This window comes from Monopterus albus, unplaced genomic scaffold (assembly GCF_001952655.1).
Source record: "Monopterus albus unplaced genomic scaffold, M_albus_1.0 scaffold43.1, whole genome shotgun sequence".
In the NCBI taxonomy this organism is placed as follows: domain Eukaryota; kingdom Metazoa; phylum Chordata; class Actinopteri; order Synbranchiformes; family Synbranchidae; genus Monopterus; species Monopterus albus.
Window position 1 is genome coordinate 1,959,302 of NW_018127923.1, and position 21,101 is coordinate 1,980,402.

The 21,101-nt window shown below is 42.1% G+C and overlaps 1 protein-coding gene across 3 annotated transcripts in view; it reads left to right on the plus strand.

Moving 5' to 3' along the window:
- birc6 (baculoviral IAP repeat containing 6) overlaps nucleotides 1-21,101 on the plus strand; it is a 164,503-nt gene that overhangs the window by 5,794 nt on the left and 137,608 nt on the right. For all 3 annotated transcript variants that reach the window (XM_020599885.1, XM_020599888.1, XM_020599886.1), the window contains exons 2-10: nucleotides 1,618-1,799; nucleotides 4,371-4,508; nucleotides 12,966-13,159; nucleotides 13,869-13,980; nucleotides 14,426-14,508; nucleotides 15,054-15,279; nucleotides 15,410-15,579; nucleotides 18,207-18,265; nucleotides 18,442-20,106. In XM_020599885.1, the coding sequence (XP_020455541.1) occupies nucleotides 1,618-1,799; nucleotides 4,371-4,508; nucleotides 12,966-13,159; nucleotides 13,869-13,980; nucleotides 14,426-14,508; nucleotides 15,054-15,279; nucleotides 15,410-15,579; nucleotides 18,207-18,265; nucleotides 18,442-20,106 (2,829 nt within the window). The remainder of the gene's footprint in view (nucleotides 1-1,617; nucleotides 1,800-4,370; nucleotides 4,509-12,965; nucleotides 13,160-13,868; nucleotides 13,981-14,425; nucleotides 14,509-15,053; nucleotides 15,280-15,409; nucleotides 15,580-18,206; nucleotides 18,266-18,441; nucleotides 20,107-21,101) is intronic.

The window sequence follows — 21,101 nt, forward strand, 5'->3', positions numbered from 1 at the left end:
GCCTTGGCATTCCCCCGGAGGAGCTGGAGGAAGTGTCTGGAGAGAGGGAAGTCTGGGCATCTTTGCTTAGACTGCTGCCCCCGCGACCCGGTCCCGGACAAGCGGAGGAAAATGGATGGATGGTACTTTGTTATTACATCAGTAAAAATGTGCATATGTATATTATGCTAATTCCAGCATTATGAAAGCCAACAGTTTGTCAGCTGAATCATTCTAAAGATCAGTAACTAGTCCGTGGCCAAACTCACAGGAGCAGAAAGCTCAACACAATGAAAGCAGACATACACATTTACAGTATCATAAAGACATCCTTTAGGATACCTGCCCTCTAGCACAGGCATCAGGAACCAGCATGTGGAATTCAAAGACCTTTTCAAACCTGATTTTGTTTCTAATGAATGACTTCACATTTCCTCTTTTTATGAGAATCTCAGCAGTGTTTGTATGTATCACTAGAGAAGTGGGTTTCTCTGACAAGGGCAGTGTTTGCTGAAAATGCCTTGGTAACAGGCAGTGTGATAGTCCCTGTGATATCCAGGACCTCAGAGTATTTGTGGTTGAACATGTGAGTCTTGACTCTGATGTGCAGTTTATCTTGTTTTACTGACATTATATAACTTGTTAAAAGTCCTTAAAGTTGTTTGGGTGTTTTGGAGAAAGCAGCAATGCACCAAGTTACAATTTAGCAATTGGACTGTAACTGTAATGCTTAGTGCAGAAGGAGACATTTGAAAACATTTTAGCACCTTAGCACCTGCTATTGTAATTCCTAAACTGTTTCCAAATGTCTGCCAGGCACTGAAGGGTGTGTGCACAAGTTCCTGCAACCCTAATATAGAAACATTTATTTTGGTAAAGCACTGTAAAACAAGTGCATTCAGCATAGAGGCAATATCGAATGGTTACAGACCTGCCACGTAACTGCGCCATAGTCACCTTTTGTCTGCAGAAAGTGCAGGTGATGTGGGCTTAAAACACACGACTCATTCATTTTTTTTTATTATGGGAATATTCCAAGCCTAGCTTTTTGGGAGTAGGTTAATAAAATAAAATTCTGTAGGGGGCCAAAAAAAAAAAAAAAAAAAGTAGATACCATGTCTGTTCACCAGTCATTACACACTGGTGTATCTATTCTTTAGGGATTCAGTCACTGCAAGTAAGAATTTGAAAACTCATAAAATGTTTTGATAGAACAGAAATACATGCTAGTACACTCTGACAGTTTGAAAGATGTTCCATTGACGCGGTAATGGTCAATAAATTTTTTTTCTCAAGCATTCAAACAGTAACTTGCACCTTACTTAATTTAATTTAGGTGCTCACAAAATAGATTGTATTTGTATGTATTCATCATGAGGTGATTTGTTAAAAGAGCCAGTTAAGTTTTTTTTAAACACTGTCCACAGTTACTCAGACAGAGCAGCAGGTGCTGTCAATGTTGAATGTGGCCAGATTGAACAAATGACTGGCTTTGATTTACTTGCACAAGATGATTTATTAGTTCAAAATTGTACTCCACCAAAGTCAGATGCAACTGACTTGTAGTGTTCTTCAGGCAGTTATTACCAGCAAACCTCCTGACATTGAATGCTGTGTCTTCCTTTGTTCCCATCCCAGCTAAACCTGGCGGTCGTGTCAGGTGTCAGTACTTTCCCGTAGTGGACAAGGTGCTTTTTGTGGATGACTATGCAGTGGGATGCAGGAAGGACCTGAATGGCATCCTGCTCCTGGACACAGCCCTCCAGCCTCCAGTGGCCAAGCCTGAGGATATGGTTCAGCTGGAGCTGCCGGTTACAGAGGTAAGACAGAACAGCACAGAGGCCATCTTTACTGTTCACAGATACCGGGAAGCACCTTACCGAGATGGATGTTGTCTGATATTTTACACCACATGTTGTTTTTTGGCCCAGACAGATGCGCCTGCACCAAACCTTTTGTTCCAGATTATAAGCCCTCTGTCAGAATATGCTGTTAATCTTAGACTATATTAAAAGACTTGTTAAAACCTTCAACCACAATTTTTCAGCAGGTTCAAACCGGCCATAAATTCTCCCTGGGATTTTTTTTTTTTTTTTAAATCCCATGAACCTTTTTCAAATGCAACCACTTTAGATTGGTAACTGCAGGCGAAAAGTAAAGCTCACACTGTATGGAGATAAAATACTATCAAAAATGTTACAAATGCGTGTTTAACGTTTTGTCTGTAACAAGTGATTTGTGTGTCATGAGGATCACAAATGCGTGCTGTGCAATCTGCACGTATAAAGCCATTTGTGTGCGTGTGTGTGTGTCATGCTGTTCACAAGTGCATGCTGTACAAACTGCATATAAATCACATTTTACAAATGCTTAAAATCAGTTTTTTGTGTGCAGTTCTTTAGAAAGTACGTACACATTGTTACCTACGCATGCGTGGATCGTCTAAAACACACGAATCACCTTCCGTGCACACACGGATTTTTGAGAGTGTTTTTCCGCACTCTCAAAAGTCCACGATCCACAAATTCACGGTGCATTTAAGGACACGTGGAAAACTCGGACATCTGAGTTTCCAAACCTGTTTCCCAAGCAAAAGTATTTACACAACGCTATTACAAATGGACATTACATAAAATAAACAGAAATATCTAATACATAACAGGATTTCACAGAGGACATTCCAGTTGTCTGCAGTTTGTGGTGCATGTTCTACATTTTTATATATTTAGAATTTAGAAGTTATGAAGCTAAAGTTAATGTTCCGCCCTGCGAAGTTTATAGTATTTCAGTAGGGCATATTTTAGTGATGCACATATTCCTCCCGACGGAGTTTGTTGTTGTTTTTCAGTGGGACATGTTTTAGTGATACACACCGCTAGTAAGTTTAGCATGAAAACAGTCACAGGTTGTTTATGCTCTGCACGGCATTTTTCAAATAAAGCAGGCAGAAGTGGCTAATGAAGTATCAAAGTGTGTGTGTGTGTGTGTGTGTGTAAGAACGAATAGTAACACTGAACAGTCGACTGAAAAGAATTCCTAACTGCACAGTCCTAATTATCACATTCTGACTAATGAGTGGCTGAAGTCATATTATTATGCATCAAATGGACTAATAACCCATGGAACTAGAGATGTACTGATTGCAATTATTTTTTTTTTTAAGCCTGCCCTGCCAATTCCAATTTTCTTTCTAAGAACTGTAATGGACAGCATCCACAGGCAGTTTTGGAACATTTCTTTAATGAAAAGCATAAATTGTAATAAATGTGTATGTATATATAAACATTAAGGTTTTATATTTCCGTCTTTTCCTCACTTTTTTTAAACCTCCAACTAAAAATGAAGTGTAATATTTGTACTTCTCCATATAAAAATAGGTGTAACAAACAGGGGAATGTCTGTTACATTGGTCCTACTGAGCGCACACTTTTTTTTTTAAGTATGTAGTTTGTATTTGCTGTGTCTTACCGCGGGTTACACTGTACATGCATCTAACATGCACCCAGTAATTGCTTCATTGTGTACTATTTGTTGGAGATTTGGATGTAGTTTCCATTCTTCTTTAGGGTGATTCTGTAGCTCCTCTGTGCTCTATTTGTACACAAAGTGCTTTGAATGCATGAGCGAACACGGATGTGAGTTTAGCTCGAGGTGCACTTGAGATGTTTCCTGTGGATTTTAGGTTTGGCATGGTGGCAGTGGGGGGTGGGGGGCAGCTGGGGTTTTGGGTGTGTGCTCCTGTTCCCTTTATGGAGGTGAACAAACAATAATAATTTTTATTAATACAGGCTAGTTATAAAATGCATCTAAAAACACACAGTCTGAATTGGCTTTAACTGCACCTGTGTATATGACAGCCTGTTGCTTTATGGACTTCCCAGGTGAGTCACTTGATTAAATGATTGATTGGTTGGGTTGTTGTTTTTTTTTTTTTTTTTTTTTTTTTTTTGTGATGACAAGGGTTTTATGGCAGTGCACCACTGAGAAATATTACGAGCAGAAACACTGTACATGCTGCGCTTTAGGTCTGCGCCATTGCGTGTGTGACATGGAATGTCGTGCCTCTAAATCTGATTAGCACAAAATAGGAAATCTCAGAGTGATCAGCCGGTCACTGGTCAAGACCGAACATGCTAAAAACCAGCCATTACAAATTTTTGCCAATCAATTAGTGCATCTCTACATGAAGCCATTAATTTATTATGAAGGGAGTACTTTTCTGTTTTGCATTGCCACAAAGCTGAAAGCCTATGACTACACAGATAGCACAAAGTTTTCTGTGTGTGTGTGTGTGTGTGTTGCACAAAACACCACAGGATGGTGATCACCATAGCAAGTTCTCTGTGTGCGTGTGTCTACCTTGGAACAAATGTTTGTGTGTCTGTTTTCAGGCACAGCAGATGCTGTCAGCTTGTCAGGAAAAGATTGACGTGTCCAACACAGAGGGCTACGAACTCTTCATCAGCCAGCTCAAAGAAGGCCTGAAGAAAACCTCACATGAGACAGCAGCCAATCACAAAGTGGCCAAGGTAAGTTTTAGTGCTGTACAAAAGGTGCTTTTATTTTGTTACATCCTTTTTGAACGATGTCTGCTTGTTGTTCTCATATCAGCTTTGTAGTAGACGCATATCAGGGATTTTTAATTTGGCTATTAGTGATTAGTGTCATGTGAGAGGAGCCTGTCAAGGAAAACGAAAAATGCTTTGCCTCTCAGGTCATTCAGAGAATCTCTGGTTCCTTTCTTTTTGTGTTCACCCTCACTGGTGTTGCTTCTCTTTTAGCATTATAACAAAATAAGAGCAGCATTCATTGTAGCTTAGGGCCCAAGGAATAAAGAGCTGTCTTAGACCAAAAGCTTTGTCATGGCTTTTTTGTTTTGGTTTTTTACCTCCGTTTCAAGCTGTGACATTTGCAGTGAAGCCATACCAAGCTACACCTGCCCAGTGCAAAGTTGATCTTGTAATAGAAGTGAGACATAACTTGTGGTCTTCATTCTTTACGGGCCCCATCGAGGTCTCGCTGCATGTTATTTCTCGACCACGCCATAATAACAGCCTGTACCACGTCAGAAGACCAAGTAAGATACTCATACCGCTGCAACCCTGTAGAAGACTATGAGAGATCTACTGGTGCTTTTTACTGCAGTTCTATTAAGAAATGTTATGCAATTTTCTGATTATTTTAAGGTTTAACATACTGTGGTTAAGATGAAAAGACACGTCCTTTGCTTTATCAGGGCTTGGAATTTAGCAGTGGCTGAAACACACCCTCAGGTGAATTTTTTTTTTAAATTTATTTTTAAGTAGTGGCCTACTGGTAGCTTTAAGACAGAAATGAGCTGGCACTAGCCAGGCAAGTGAGAGAGCTGAACTGTGCATGAAGTCCCACACAGACATCACCAAAGAGCAGAAATATTTTTTTTAGAAGATATGTAAATGGGCTATAAATTCACAACCGGCTAAGCATACATGCAATTCATACTTAAGTTTTAATAAACAGACACAGCCATCTTAAATTGCTGGCTGCACAGCGGTGAAACCAATCCCGATCCGTGACAAGTCCACACACAGCCCCTGCTATTTACTGTGTATCCCTCGCCATGACACAGTGATCACAGTGCTGCCTTGTTAACTCCCCTAAGCACTGTGTGTGCGAGCCGCCCACTGTGTTGTATATATCCACTAGGTGGAGCAGTGTTTGTTGTAGTTCATATAAGAGATAATTTGATCCTTCTGTTGGTGCCCAGACCTGCTGATGGATGAGAACAGTAGGACGCCGGACTGAGCTGAGGCGCTGGGTTGGCAGTGGCTGCCTACATATTAATCAGTGTCCGTGTCTGTCACAGTAATAACTACTATTTCATTATGTTTATAAGGTCAGCCCTTATACGCCTTTTGAGACATCATGCCACTGGCAGTTATTGCATTATGTCTACATTATTTTCATTGTTAAACCAGACCCTGGCCTCCCCCTGTAAAAACCCAGTCTGCTCTGATTGGTCAGCTCCCATGGTGCTGAATAGGAGCTGCCTACCAACTTCAAACTGTGTTTCCAGATTCCGGACCACTCTGGTCTTCAGTGTTAGCTCTGCTAACATTGTTAGCCACTGCTTCTAAACCAAAAACTAAACAGCCGCTGATGTTTGAGTGGGACCCTGCTACTGTCACACTACTCTTGTTGTCACACCTGGACAGTGTTGTCTAATAGAGAAACACAAAGTTTAGTGCTGTTACCATGATGCTAGATAAGCAAGCAAAGTTACCACCATCCAACCCACTACTCTCAGGAAATTTGGTTAAAAAAAGTTTCACACACGTTCTCTGTTACATTCTGAGTGTTCATCAATATCTTTTTCTGCCATTTGGCTTGTAATACAAGCTACTGCTGGGCATGTCAGCTGCTCAGTGTTACATTGCAGCTAATGTGGCCAAGTTAAGAGGCTAATATCATACACAAGCAGTAAAATAAGTTTAAATTAGCAGCACTTACAGCACCTGGATGTGAGGTGGACTCATGGACAGTTGGAATAGATCCACTCTTGAGCTTCAAACGGGAAGTAGGTTAAATCTAGTGTTGTACTGACGCTCAATGAGAAAGCACTCCATAAAATGATTGACACATAACATGCAACGTTTTAAGGATATCTTCAGGAACATTTCCAAAATAAATATACGATATCCACTGTCTTTGCTGTCTCTGAAGATGTAAATAAGTGGAGACTTTTGTGCTTGTCTGTGCAACTGACAACTGAGCAGAATCCCTTCTTTCCTCTGAGCTGTGCCATGTTGCTGTTTGTCTGCTGTTCTAGCAAGTAAATCACAGTGGTGGATTGGTAACACCAAAATCGATCTGAGTGGGGGGATGATCTATGAAATGAACTGTTGTGTCATTTTGTATGACTTCATAAAGAGGGAGGATGATCTATGAAATGAACTGCTGCGTCATTTTGTATGACTTCATAAAGAGGGACAAATATAAAAAGCACTGGTTTGAGCACGGGTTTTTACAAATACAGATAAATAAAACAGGCAGGCACCGGTCTTTTCTTGTGTTTTGTGTGTTTCTACACAATGTTACAATGTTATTAAATTGAATTTTGCATGTGTTCTTTAAGAGACAGGGTGACATAACTGCATTGTTATAACTAGGGTTGAGTATCGTTTGGGATTTTTCTGGTACTAAAAAGGTGCCAGTGCCTAAATGCTACCAGAAGCAATACCTTATAAAAAGAATTTAAATTCCATAATTTGAAGGGCAAGGCCACTTGACTGCTGCAATTAATACAGGCAATGAGTGAAGGATAGGAGGGCTTCTTAAAGACAAACTAACAGGTCTGTGAGAGCCAGAATTCTTGCTGGTTGGTAGGTGATCAAATACTTATTTCATGCCATAGAATGGAAATAAATTATTTAAAAATCTAACAATGTGATTTTCTGGGATTTTTGTGTAGGTCCTGTCTCTCACAGTTGAGCTGTACCTACGATGAAAATTACAGATCTGTCCATTCTTTGTAAGTGGGAAAACTTGGAAAATCGGCAGTGTATCAGATACTTATTTGCCCCACTGTAGCTTATGTACATAGCCTGAGCAGTAAAGTTACAAACTAGAGTGGTGCAGATGCTTGTAGAGTGATTAAAGGGTAATATGCAGAGATAGTCTAGTAACTGTGCACCCTTTATTATAAGCTAGATGGTAAATTGTGCTTTCTGTGCACATTTAGACTCAAAAGCAAACTAAGCTCTTGTTGCTCTCTGCTGACATTGCCTAAGATCACAGGTCAGAAGAATCATGGATGTATTAAGGAGAAGACCGAAGAAAGGACGTCTGATTTCTCTTAGTCTTAACTGGTGCAGTAAATATATTCTGGCATCGTGATGACAGAATGACCAGCATCACCTCTAGCACTATGAAAACTAAAAATAAATGCATAATGGCTGCTTGTTAGGGTTTTCACTTGGTTGTCAATATTAGTTCTTATTCAGCGTATGTAGTTTTTCAAATAGCAGAGAAAACAGGCTAATTTCAACACTGCATGTAACATTTTACAGCCTCTGAGTTTTCTTTCAGCTTGTAGACAGAACCAAATATGACATCCTTTGATTTGCTTATCCAGTAAAACTAAAGGAAACTGTATTGTAGCACACTAGCTCGACTGAAGCTAAAAATGGCTCATAGATGTAGCAAAGGCACAGAAGTTCACCAACAAACACTTTGTAAAAAAAGTTGATACTACTAAGCGGTGTTAGAGTGAATAGCCTTAAATTTGATGGCATATTCTGGTAACTTACATGAACCACAGAGGCTTTAGGAATGAACAACTTTATTAAGCACTGTTCTCTTTCATATGTCCACAGACACACACCTACATGACTCAACATGAATTATCTTTAACAGAGTTCACTCTTCCAACCTGACTGATTGGGTAAGGGCACGCTAACCAGTGTAACACAGGGCATCATGGACATGCTAGGGCAGCGACAGCCATGACCACATGGCCCTCATGAAATTTATACCATGCATGAAATGAAGGTTGACGACATTAAAAAAACATTCTCACTCATTTGCAGCGCCAAGGTAAATGGAACACAGCATAAGTGATGGCCTTAGCATGTGACACAGTGATGTTTCTGTTGCCTTTATCATCCGTTTCCTTGTTGGCACCAGGTTTCCATATCCATCCCTCGTCATAACATCAGCTGTGTGGTAAATCAAATTTCAAATGAATGTTCACAAAGAAATTGACTTCCTTGTTGTTGTAGGTTTGGGAATGAAGACGAACCAGTGCCAGGCACTCAGTTAATTGAGAGTTTGCTAATGTGCCACAGATGTAAATAGTTAAGTTTTGCATTGAAGACGCAGCAGTTTCAATCATATGTAGACATTGTCTATATATGATTACTGGTGTCATATGAAGTGAAATTAAACCCATTAAAAGGACCAGTAAAGAATCTGGCTTCTGTTCACTGCTTCATCATCTGTGTTGACCATTTCCCTCAAATCCAAAATGTGTGGAGGGACAGGTGAGAGTTTACATACAGGTACACACATTCACACATCAAGTTTGCTTTTACAAATCCTGCATTTCAATAGGAACGGGTGTATGCATGTTTATGGCCCTATTTTGTGCATGTACAACATTTATAAATGAGGCTTCAGGTGTTGAGTCTTCTGTTTCGTTATCACCTTAATTTCAACTTCAAAGGCTTATATTGTGTTAATATGGTGCCCGTCTGGTATTCTAAAAAGGGAGAGGATTTTGAGAGTAACAGACTGGTGATGGGATCATGTACACGTGTGCTTAAGTAGAATCCAGCTCGGAGCGAGTGCAGTGCACACACTCACTCTGAGCAGTATGCTCATTCAGTTCAGCAGCCCCCCTCTCTCTATGTCTCTCTGTATTTCAACTTTCCACTAGGAAATGTGCTCCTGTCCTTGAGAATCTCTTAAATCCACGCACAATAATTAGCCCACAAAATAACACATGAACGCAGCTGCTGAGCAAACACCCTGCACATGTCCTGATGATGTTACAGGCATTACTGACAACAGGTGAAGTCGGTGTGTGGCTGCTGTTACTCACACCAAGCAGTGCAGGGCTTGAGGGGTGTATGATATATTACATTGGGCCATACATTTGAAAATACAAACTATATGTTGATCATTGATGAACACCAAATGCAGTGGATTAATACTTGAGCAAGATAATTTTTTAAAATGTATGTATAGTGCTTAAAGGATGAAGGCTGCAGGTGCCACCACTCGTGTAACTGTGTGACTTTTCGCCTTTAACTAGAGTGTTCATAGTTCAGCTCTGTGGATCTCACAGGCCGACCTGCCTTCACCCCGTCTGGTCTGGGTTAAATACAGCTTATATATTTACATAAACACTCAATCACAGAAATACCTGTGCTTCTTGACCCGCTCATTTTCAAACCAGATTCAAGTTTAAGGACTTTAAAAATTAAATCCTGCTGCACAAACTGGTCTCTATGTGCAGCTGTCCCTCAGAGCACGCTGTAATGGTGCAATGCTGTCAGAAATCTGTGAGCAGTTGTTTATGAAAATTTGCAAACATTCTCACTCTTAGAATGGACAGAGAAAGTACAGTCAACATGGACACATTGTTTTTTTTTGTTTTTGTTTTTGAGTAGCAGCAGTGCTAAGATTTCAGAGGTAACAGCAATGATAGTAGTAGTATAGTGGAGATGACTGTGGTTCAGTGGGTAGAGCACTGATCTCCCAACTGGAAGGTCGGAGGTTTTAATCTCGGTGCCTGTGGTCAACATGTCGAAGTGTCCTTAGGCAAGACATTGAACCCTCACATTGCCCCCGATGGTTAGAGCAGTCGGTGTGAGTTGGCACCGCAAACGGCTGCCTCGGTTCTGTACCGGAAACAAATTCCTTGTGTGTGTAACGTACTTGGCCAAATAAAGGTGATTATCCTTATTATTAAAGATTATCCTTATAGAAGCAGATAAATGTAGGTAGTAGCCACATATGGGTAGGGGAGGAGACATTACTGCTATCGCGGAATGTATTGAGAATTTGTTCAACATAGATATTATCCAACACTTCTTCACCATTACTTCAAATGCGAAACAACATGATGAATCAAAGGAAGTCCATTCTTTTCTTTCTGCTTTGAGTGACGAGGAAACAAGGCAGCTGTCCTGTAGGTCCAGTGTGACATGAGCTCTGGGCCTCACTTGGATATTAACAGACATGACTGTCATTTTTCATTATTTCCACATTGTTGGTAGTGTGTGTGTGTGTGTGTGTGTGTGTGTGTGTGTGTGTGTGTGTGATTGAGGAGAATTTTAGAGCTGTAACATCTATTCAGTTAGTAAATTGACCAAAACAGCTTATGTGTTGACGTTTTCAAATGAAAATGGAGCAAAAGCAGTAACAGTGCTTCACTCATAGTAACCCCGCATGTTTAATGCAACTAAAGCTGAAAAAACTTAGAAAAATCAACTGGACTAGGTTTTTAGGTTGAAGACGTTTCACCTGTCATCCAAGAGGCTTCATCAGTTCTGACAACTGATGAAGCTGCACAGAGCTTTGACAACAGCTTCATCAGCAATTTTCAGCCAACACAAATATATTGGAAAGACAATAACAACTGTTCATTTAAGCTTTCTTGCGGCTAACTTTTTGCTGGTGTGTTGGTAGTAGTTCACTGCAGCGCCAAGCTACAGCTACTTTTGGCAGCTGTCCCACTGTCCAGCGCCTTTGCTGCTATCCCAGTCACCTTGTGTACTGGTTGATGGATTGCATTGGTATACTTTGTGCGGTTCCCTCTAAGAGCTCTAGTGTATATACACATGGGCCAGTGGATGGAGTAATACCCTCAGCATGTAGCCACTCACTGACGATGTCAGATCTCATCCCACTAATAGTCCAGGTGCTAAACTTGTTACTGAACCTGTGTTTTAGTATGACCAATAAACCAAATGATCACACTATTATTAGTTTGCTGGAGTCTACCCACAATTTGTGTAATCCTGTGCTGAACAGAGTTCAAACTGTAAAGCTCTAGCAGTGTCTCAGTTGTTGACTGAAAGATACTAGTCAGATTATCTCAGCTCATATAGTGAGTGCTGTTGGTGTGGTGAACACAGACTGGTTTATTGTTATTACTACCCTGGACGATGGACCAAGTCAACAGACGGGAATATAACCAGTGTTTGCTAAAGCTTGTCTAAATCTGATTCTACTTGTTACTGAGTCATGCATATTTGAGCATGATATAAAACCAAAGCTCATTGTGTTGAAAACCACCTTTAGTTTGAGCAGATTTAGCTTGCTGGACTCTAACATTATTTTATAGACTGCAGTTACCAAAACAATTGTAAATGCCAATGAATAGTTATTGCTGCAGTGACTTTTGGCAAAGAAAAGCCTTTACACATGTGTCTTTGTAAAAACAAAGTTTACCTTTAGATTCATTTCTGACTGTTTAGGAATGTTTGAATGCTGTGTTTATGGAACAGTGTATGACCCATGGACAAGTGTCTAGCATTATATGTGTGTGTGTGTGTGTGTGTGTGTGTGTGTGTGTTTTTCCCATGAAATAGTTCCCTAAAAATGATGGACTTTCTACATTGTTTACACCAAGTCAGCATCTCTGTTTTTTAGCCCCTTGGGCCTTTCTGTCCAAACTAAGCTGCCATTTTTTCACAGCTAAAACTGAGCTTTTGAGTGGTTCAGTCATATGACTTGGTTGTGAAAGTAATATCATTTTTCTGTTGTTATATTGTTGTGTGACCGTTTAAAAAAAAAGGCTGGTTTCACTAAGGGGCATTTGAAGATGTGCTTGTTGGGTAATGTGTTTAGACCATTTTAATGTAATGTGACAAAATTTACATGCTGTGCAGTGCAGACAGCAGCAGCACTACTCCCCAGAGCGCAGCCTGTGTGTGTGTGTGTGTGTATGTATATATGTGTCTCTCACCAAGGAGACTTTTGAACATGTTTTTTTTTTTGCAGCTACTTTACTAGGTAAAGATAACACTAACTTGTCATGAGGTACTGGTATGAGCACCTACCAGCCTCTGCTTCAGTGCACTTGATGTGTGGTCCTGTGCCATTCTGATCAGCTGTTCGTAAAGCATCAGCATAAACTTTATTGCCAAGTATTATCAATAATACAAGGAATTTGACTCCATCCCAATGGCCCCTGATGTGCACAGCAATAAAGACAAAATAAATACAAAATATATATATATACATGTTAAAAGTGAAAACATAGACTAGTCGTTCAAGAGTGTAATAGCCTGGAAGACTAAACCGTCTGTGTCTGGTTGTCTGAGCGTACAGTGACCTGTAGTGCCACCCAGAGGGGAGGAGTTCATAGAGTTTATGTCCAGGATGTAAGTGGTCCTCTCTGCCCTTTTGACCTATGAGGTGTACAGGCCAAGTGTAAAGTGCCTTCAAAACCATTTCTTTTTTGTTTGTGACCCTCTACTTCTCCCTCCTTCTCTCAGTGGGCGACGGTGACCTTCCATCTTCCCCACCATGTGCTGAAGCTGGTGGCCAGCGCCATTGTCACTGAGCTGAAGAAGATTAACCAGAACATAGCTGCCTTGTCTGTGGCCTCATCCATCATGGACAGGCTCTCCTACCTCTTGTCGAGCGCCAGGCCTGAGCTTGGGGTGGGCCCTGGGCGTTCTGTAGATAGGTGAGCACATTTAACACATTTAACAACTGAACACTTAAACACTCCAAGACTCTAGCTGGGGTTTATAGTTCTTCATGCAGCGTTTCTAACCATCATTGTAAAGGATAAAGTCAGTGGGGTTTTTTCTGTTTTGTAATTTCCAAAACATCCCATACAGAGACTTGAACCAACAGTGAATTTGGTGTACTCACTTTAATTTCTGTGAATCCAGAACCTGGTTTAGCTTATTCATTTGTGCCATAGGCCTAAAAACATACCAGTGAGTCCCACCACTGCACTGAGTGATATGTTACTTCCTCACCAAAAATGTGAGACCTGCTTTCTTTCCAAAATGAGCTCCAAATTGCCATCACTTTTTACAGTCTCTGAAGTTAGAGTTGACTAAACATGTGCATGATGTCAGGTAGGCATGAAACCAGGTTCTGGTTTGACAGACATTGTAGGTGAGTACACTAATTTCACGATTGGTTATTGAGACTGTATGGGATATGTGAAAAATATCTAATAATTACAAAATCATCAGCATTGTCCTCTATTATTAGTACTATTATTTATTGTTGTTAGTGACATTTTAAAAAGTATTTTCTTATGGACTCTGACATACTTATGTGTTTCTCACATAAGTACACTACAGAACAGGTACAGTGACACATTTCACACCACAATACAGAAAACTGGGCATGTTTCTAAACTGTGTCGGTCTCTGCAGATCTTTGATGTACAGTGAGGCCAACAGGAGAGAGACATTTACATCGTGGCCTCACGCTGGGTACAGGTGGGCTCAGCCTGATCCAATGGCTCAAGCAGGGTTTTACCACCAGGTAGGTTCTAAGAGGACTCTGAGGAGCACATTAGTCTGGAGGCATATACTCGATTTACATCTCTGTTTACTCTTATGCATGTTCAAAATGTGCATTCAAAAGGCTGTTTGCCAGCAGTGAAGCCCATTTAGTGTTTCAAGTCACTATAAGTGTGTTTAGTTAGTGGAAGAGACATGTCCTTATCTAACAGAATGTACCTATGGAGACAACTCTGTCATACCAGCAGCCTAAAGGTATACTCAGAGTCTGTGAAAACCAACAATAAATGTGAATGTTGCTATTAATTATAACCGTTATGTGCAATGATATAATGTTCGTGTTGATTAGGTTTTTCTGGTTTTGCAACTGCTGTACAAACTGAGGATTCTCTAGAACAAAACTGCACAGTGTTTAATCCAGCTGTCTAAGGCGTCTAAGCTCTGATCATGCTCCTGTCTATCCACAGCCTGCATCAACAGGGGACGATAGAGCCATGTGTTTCACCTGCAGTGTGTGTCTAGTCTGTTGGGAACCTACAGATGAGCCGTGGTGAGTGGGGATAATTATGCATTGGGTTAAGAAATACATAGCTACAGGATATCATTCCACTAGGGATGCAGTGGTATCCCCGTTTCACGGTACACCATGGTATGAAAATTGATGTTTATCACTGGTATTGGAGAAAAAAAGCAATGCAATGTGTGTACACCCGTCTTCTCTGACTTCCTGTCAGCTCCCCATCATCAGTGCAGGAGTGATAAGCTGTTTATGTAACGGGTGGCACAGTGGAACGTTGGCTAGAGCTGTCACCTCACAAGAAGGTTCTGGGTTCGAGTCCCATGACCCTATTCAGGAATAAGTGGTATAGATGATGGATGTAGTGCTGCCATCCAGTTCAAATAACTGGCACTTGCAATAAAAAGACCCTTTTGTTTTCATTCCTTTGAGGGTTGTTTTAATTGACAATAATAGTAATTGTAATACCGTGAAACCATGATATTTTCTGAGATGTCATCATACAGTGAAAATCTTATATGGTTGCAACCCTACATTCCACACACATCTACAATGCCCATTTCTTCACTATGCTCCAGGTCGGAACACGAGCGCCATTCTCCCAATTGTCCATTTGTGAAGGGCGAGCACACACAGAATGTCCCCCTCTCAGTAACACTGGCGACCAGCCCCGCCCAGTTTCCAAACAGCCCCGACAGCTCGGACAAGATTGCCTGCTATGGCTTCGGCAGCTGCCCACAGTTCCTCGCTGTTGCTACCAAGAGGGGCAAGATGTGCGTCTGGGATGTCTCCAAAATGATGAAGGTCAGAGCAGCAGACTGAATGCCTGAAACAGCATCATCTACAGTATCTTGTATTTTCCTTTCAAAGATGTGTCAGACATTGAGTGTTGGAGTTGATCCCGTATTAAAAAGTGTGTGGTTGTTATGAACAGGTGCACTTGAAGTTTGACTTAAACCCATACGACCCGGTCATCCTGAGGCAGCTGATCCTGTGCGGCAGTGAGCAGGGCCAGCAGACGCCGAGTGAGTCCCGGAGACCAGGTCTGGCCTGGCTAGAGGAGTCATCTTCATGCTCTGACCTACCCAAGCTAGAGGGGGACAGGTGAAACACTCACACACACTTACAAACATAGTGCAGGACAAGTTTGTAATGGCATCTCACTAACTGTTAGAGCCAGTGTGTAGTGAATATCACTACAGCGATATTGAAACTTAACACCAGACTGAAAAGTGGTGCTTTGCTGCCCCCTTGGGTTGAGGCCGATATCACCCGTTTCACATGGAATCATCATTTCATTGTTTTACCTCATTACTGGCCCTGAAATGCAACCAGCCCAACTTTCAAATGTCCATGCAGATTCTCAGTCATCCAGGTCATAGAAAGCTGAAAAAACTGGACTAGATTTTTAGGTCGAAGACGTTTCACCTCTCATCCAAGAGGCTTCATCAGTTTGGCGTTGTTGCAGATGTTTAGTTCAGTCCTTTGATGCCCAACAATGTCGCCTAACGACTGAGTCATTATAGCCCAATATCGGTGAGCGTTGTTACTGTCGACGATACTGTCCCAAACGTTTTTTAGGTTTGGGGTTGTATGCCTGTGCATATTTTAATTACACTGATCCAGGCAGTTAATAAGAACTATTGTAATCCAGTTCAGCTCGGTTACATGTTTGCTGTATCCTCCCTGACAGACATGTTATCACCTTATCATCAATAGGGCTGGGTATCATTCCAAAATTTTCAGTATAGGTACCAATACCTTGACTTTGATGCTGGTTACTAAATGATACTTTTTTGATGCCAATTTTATAAATGCAATTTTAACAAAAAAACAAAAAACAAACATGTATTACACATTTTGATACAGGTCATTTTATTTTTTTGTTCTTTGGCATTTTTGTGCACTCAATGCAGTTTCATAACATGAAAAGTAAACCTATTTACCATTGCCTTAATTTCTGTTAATATGAACATCAGTGAGTAAAAATGTAGAAAAGCATGTTTTGATACTTGACATTTTTCAGCACTTGATGGTATCGAAGTAATTTGATCGATGCCATAAAAGCAGTGAGGTTTGATACCCAGCTCTAACCATCAACTTGTGTAACACATGCCCTGACAAACAGACTGAGCTGCTGGGATAAACAGTGGTCGGAGCCAAGGCTACACACTGTCCTCCATGTGTCCACAGGACAGCTGAGGTCCAAAGTGTGGTTCGGCTTTCTTACATACTTGTATCTAACAAATTCACCTTTGTGTTGCTTCATCATGTTCCCCAAACCAATAATGTACAAGCCAAACAAAATTGACATCATTTCATGTTTCCTGAGCAACTCTTGTTATAATGTAGCCTGAGCTTGTGACTCTTGTATTACATACCATATATCCCCAGCAGGGGGCCCACTGTGGCCACCAAGCTTTACTGAATCTCTTTGAGAATGAGGCCCCATGTCTCAGACCCCCTGCACTTCGGCAATGCAACGTAAACCTTCTGCAAACATCCCATTTCATTTGGGTTTCTTAGTTCATCATTCTACAAAAGCAGCGAACAGTAATATTACTTGTCACCGGCTTGCTGCTGGTATGTTGGGGCTGCTGGAGTATGGCTTTACTAAACCTAATCAAACTTATAACATGATCGCTAAAGAAGAACCAGAAACGCAAAACATGGACTATGAAAAAATTGGAATGAAAAGTTTAGGAGTGAATGGAAGCAGGAGTGGAAGTGGCTAGAATATAACGCGTCTAATGTACAGCGGTGTATGCAGGGCCGACACAGCGATGATGGGAGAGAGGGAGGGAGTGTGTATCACGGACACGGGGGGGGACTGAACTAGGACAGAATAGGCCTTATATATGTTTACAAATAATTACATTATTAAATAATTTCATTTATTGAAGTGTTACAGTTTGAGAAGGCCATGTTAAGCTGCGTTAAAATGCCTTTTCTGCATTGTTTCTACAGATGTTTACATTTGGGCCACGAAATTTAGGGTCTTGGTGGCCCGTGCTTAAAAATACTAGCATCTATCCCTGATCAGCAGTGGAATAATGCATCAGAATGAGCTCAGAGCAGCAAATAAACATAGCAGAACCAACATTTTATTTAATGTGACATCTGATTGATAGCTGGTTTACTTAATAAGATCAGTGCCTTGTTGATACAAGCTCTGTGGAAGAATCCCACCAACTGGACAGGTTTCTCCTGTAATAGTCATGTGCTACAGAGGCCTTGGCTAGTCACCATTCTGTCGGCTCTGACTGACTTATTAATGAACTGTCACTCACATCAAAGGTGGCAGTTTAGTAAGGGCTGCTCTGCACGTTTGGAACAGTTACTGTTCGGTGATGAAACAGTTGAATGGAGTCGTTGCATGGGGAAATAAAAACAATAAAATTAACGAAACGGCAAGAAAACAGTCTTGCTGGTAACATAGTTGCAAAAACATATTACTCACAGTGTTAAGTTACAATTTTAATTAACTGGAGTTGGAAACATTTCATTATTAATAATTCTTCAGTCTAATGATCATGCTACTAAAAGATCTTTAATAAAACAAAAACAACAACAGACGGTCTGGATGACTGGGAGTGGGCATATACTGTGATTCAGCTGCTCAGTTCTTCTTACACTGTAGGAACCTTGTGCATGTCAGTGAGTGAGTCACAGGTCTCAGTTTGTTTTATCATATTAGTCATGATTTTTTCTGTATACCTTTTCTTTTCCAGTGATGACCAGTTGGAGGATTCAGACAGTGATGAGCATTCCCGATCAGAGTCGGTAACAGGTATGAAGACTTGAATTTAAATTGTTTGTTTTCTGAAGTCTAGAGGTGTCCTTAGCTGTGAGAGAGCCATATCTGAACTCCTGTCTGTACATTTACAGTAGTGTTTTCTACTATTGGTGTCATGTTTTAGTCTCAACAGGAAAAACCCCAGACCTCTTCTTCTAATTCTCTTTCAGGCCAGCCATCTCAATGGGAGAGCATGGATGTGAGCCTCGGGGTGACAGCGCTGAGTGTGCTCCAGCAGCCAGAGAAGCTCCAGTGGGAGGTGGTGGCCAGTGTGCTGGAAGACACAGTGAAGGACTTAGAGGAGCTGGGTGCCAACCCCTCACTAAACCAAGCCAAGGCCCACAGTCAGGCCAAGGCAAAGGACAAGGTCTCTGACCACCACCACATTCCCCTGCCCGGTCTGCTGGCCGGAGGCCTGCTCAGCTATCGCTCAGCATCCAGCACCCCAGTGGCTGGATCCTCAACCACAGCCCCAACTGCAACACGCAGGACCACAGGTGGTCCCCTTAGGACTCAGGGCACTGAGGCCTTCCCTGGACCTCTACAGGACCATGGTCCCATGGAGATGGAGACCTGCAGCCCCCAGACTGCAGCCCAGGAACAGGGCTTTTCTAGCCTAGCAGGTTCCCAGCCCCCAAGCCCCTCTTCTCTGCAGTCTGTGCGTAGAACTATACCTGTGCTACTGCTGTACAGTATCAGAGAGGTGGATGACAAGTCCTCAGGGCAGGTGTTTGCTCAAATGAACAACCTTATGAGCAAAGGGCTCCACGAGGAAGGCTTTACAGTGCCACAGATCATAGAGATGGAGTTTGACACACACGAGCAGCTGCTTCTTCAGGATCCTCCAATCACCTACATTCAGCAGTTTGCTGATGCAGCAACTAATTTGGCAGGGCTAGATGGCCATGTGGACAAATGGAGCACACTGGCTGCAGCAACTGTCTCCAACCCCCCTCGACCTGGAGCGCTAGTGCAGTGTTTGAGGCTGCCCAAACAGCTCGAAGATGATAATCTTTATGTAGACTCAATCACACCCTGCTGGGATGGCGTGCACCTGCTGGTCTGCCTGCAGCCATGTGGTAATGAATCTCTGAGCGCTACAAACCAAGTGGAGGCTCTCAACAATCTCAACCGCCTGCACTCTGCACTCTGCCGTCAGCATAAAGGAGACCTCCTACACCCAGTAGCCAATGGGGTGGAAGGCCACCACTCAGGGGGGTCACCCCCTCAGACACCTCTCATCCTGCCCCCAGGAGACCAGCAGCAGCAGCAGCAGAGGTCCCCGAGTGGTGGGAGTGGAGGGGGCTATCTTGCACTCTACAAGCTCAACTACACCACCCGCATTGTCACCTTGGATGAGGAGCCTGTGAAGGTGCAGCAGATCTCAGACCCTCATGATGCCATCACCTCTCTTATATTGCTTCCTCCAGATGTGCTTGATAGCAGGGAGGATGAGAGTGAAGAGGCTCCTGAGGACACTCTTCCTCCCGCACCAAAAAATGTCTTGTCTGGGTTTGGAACTGGCCTGGAAGGCTCTGCTGGCTCTGGAACTGGGACTGCATGTGGAGCAGCCATGACCAGCAGCAGTGCTACTGTCATCAGTCCCTCCACCTCTTCCTCCAACCACAAAGAGTGCGGCCGGTTAGAGGTGGTAGGCCTGGGCCACCTGGTGGTAACCACCCGGGCTGGGTACATTATGATTCTAGACCTGTCCACGTTGGAGGTCCTGGCCAGGGTGGAGCCACCTAAGAGAGAGGGGTCAGCAGAGGAAACAGACCCCTTTGTATCAGTTACCTATTGCTCTGGGACAGACCGCCTTTGTGCCTGTACCAAAGGTAAGTGCTCTGTTTCTGGGCCTGTTTGCCTGCAGACTGCAGCGCTGTTGACTGCCACAGTGGACAGGCCGGCCTTAACTTGTATGTGTTTATTCATTTGACCTGTTTACAGTGCTGCGTTTACTTCTCAGGTCTTCAGTAATAGTAGGCCTCTCCACTGACAAATGTTTGCTTGGTTTCTACTTTGCGAATGACTTTAAAGAATAGGGTTAATCTTATTCTATATTTTTCTTATTGTGAGTAATCCCATGAAAAGACCAAACCCGGTAATTTGTTATTTGACTTTCAGTGTTTTGATTTCCCTGGCACTCAGTCCCAAGCCTGCTGTGTCTCACTTAAGACTTAAATGTTTGTGATTTTTAAAACAAGCTCAGTAATTTCCAAAATCAACAGGACACTAATTTTGAGCAAGTATTTTTCAAACACAGTAAATCGCATTATTCTCATTATGAATGCGTTATTCCCAGCTTCAGATTAATCCACATTTGGTGTGTTCATCAGTGTTTGCGGCAGCAGGACGGGGTATGTGAGACTGAGTCCAGATTAACTAGTGTGTGTGTGTGTGTGTGTGTGTGTGTGTGTGTGTGTGTGTGTGTGTTTTTATAGGAAAAGATAAAGAACAGAGCGTGTGGATCTCACTGATGCATTTTTTGGACACAGTGGAGCTCAGTGGCACAGAGGAACAAGATACAGGCCTTTGATAAACAGTAATTGTAGGATCAGTTGTATTTTTATGGGATTTGTCTGAAATATCAACATTGTCCTTTAAGTCAGTGGTCCCCAACCTTTTTTGTACCACGGGCCGGTTTCATGCATGAAAAATTTTCCGCGGACCGGGTAGAGGCACGGGGGTTCCAATAACAAAAACCTTTGTCAGTTCATAGTATGTAATCTGAATGCAACAATTACACTTTATATTAGGCAATTACAATAATTCTACACTATATCAACTCACCATAATGCAGAGTCAGTGGGAGCCCTGGGCTTGTTTCCCT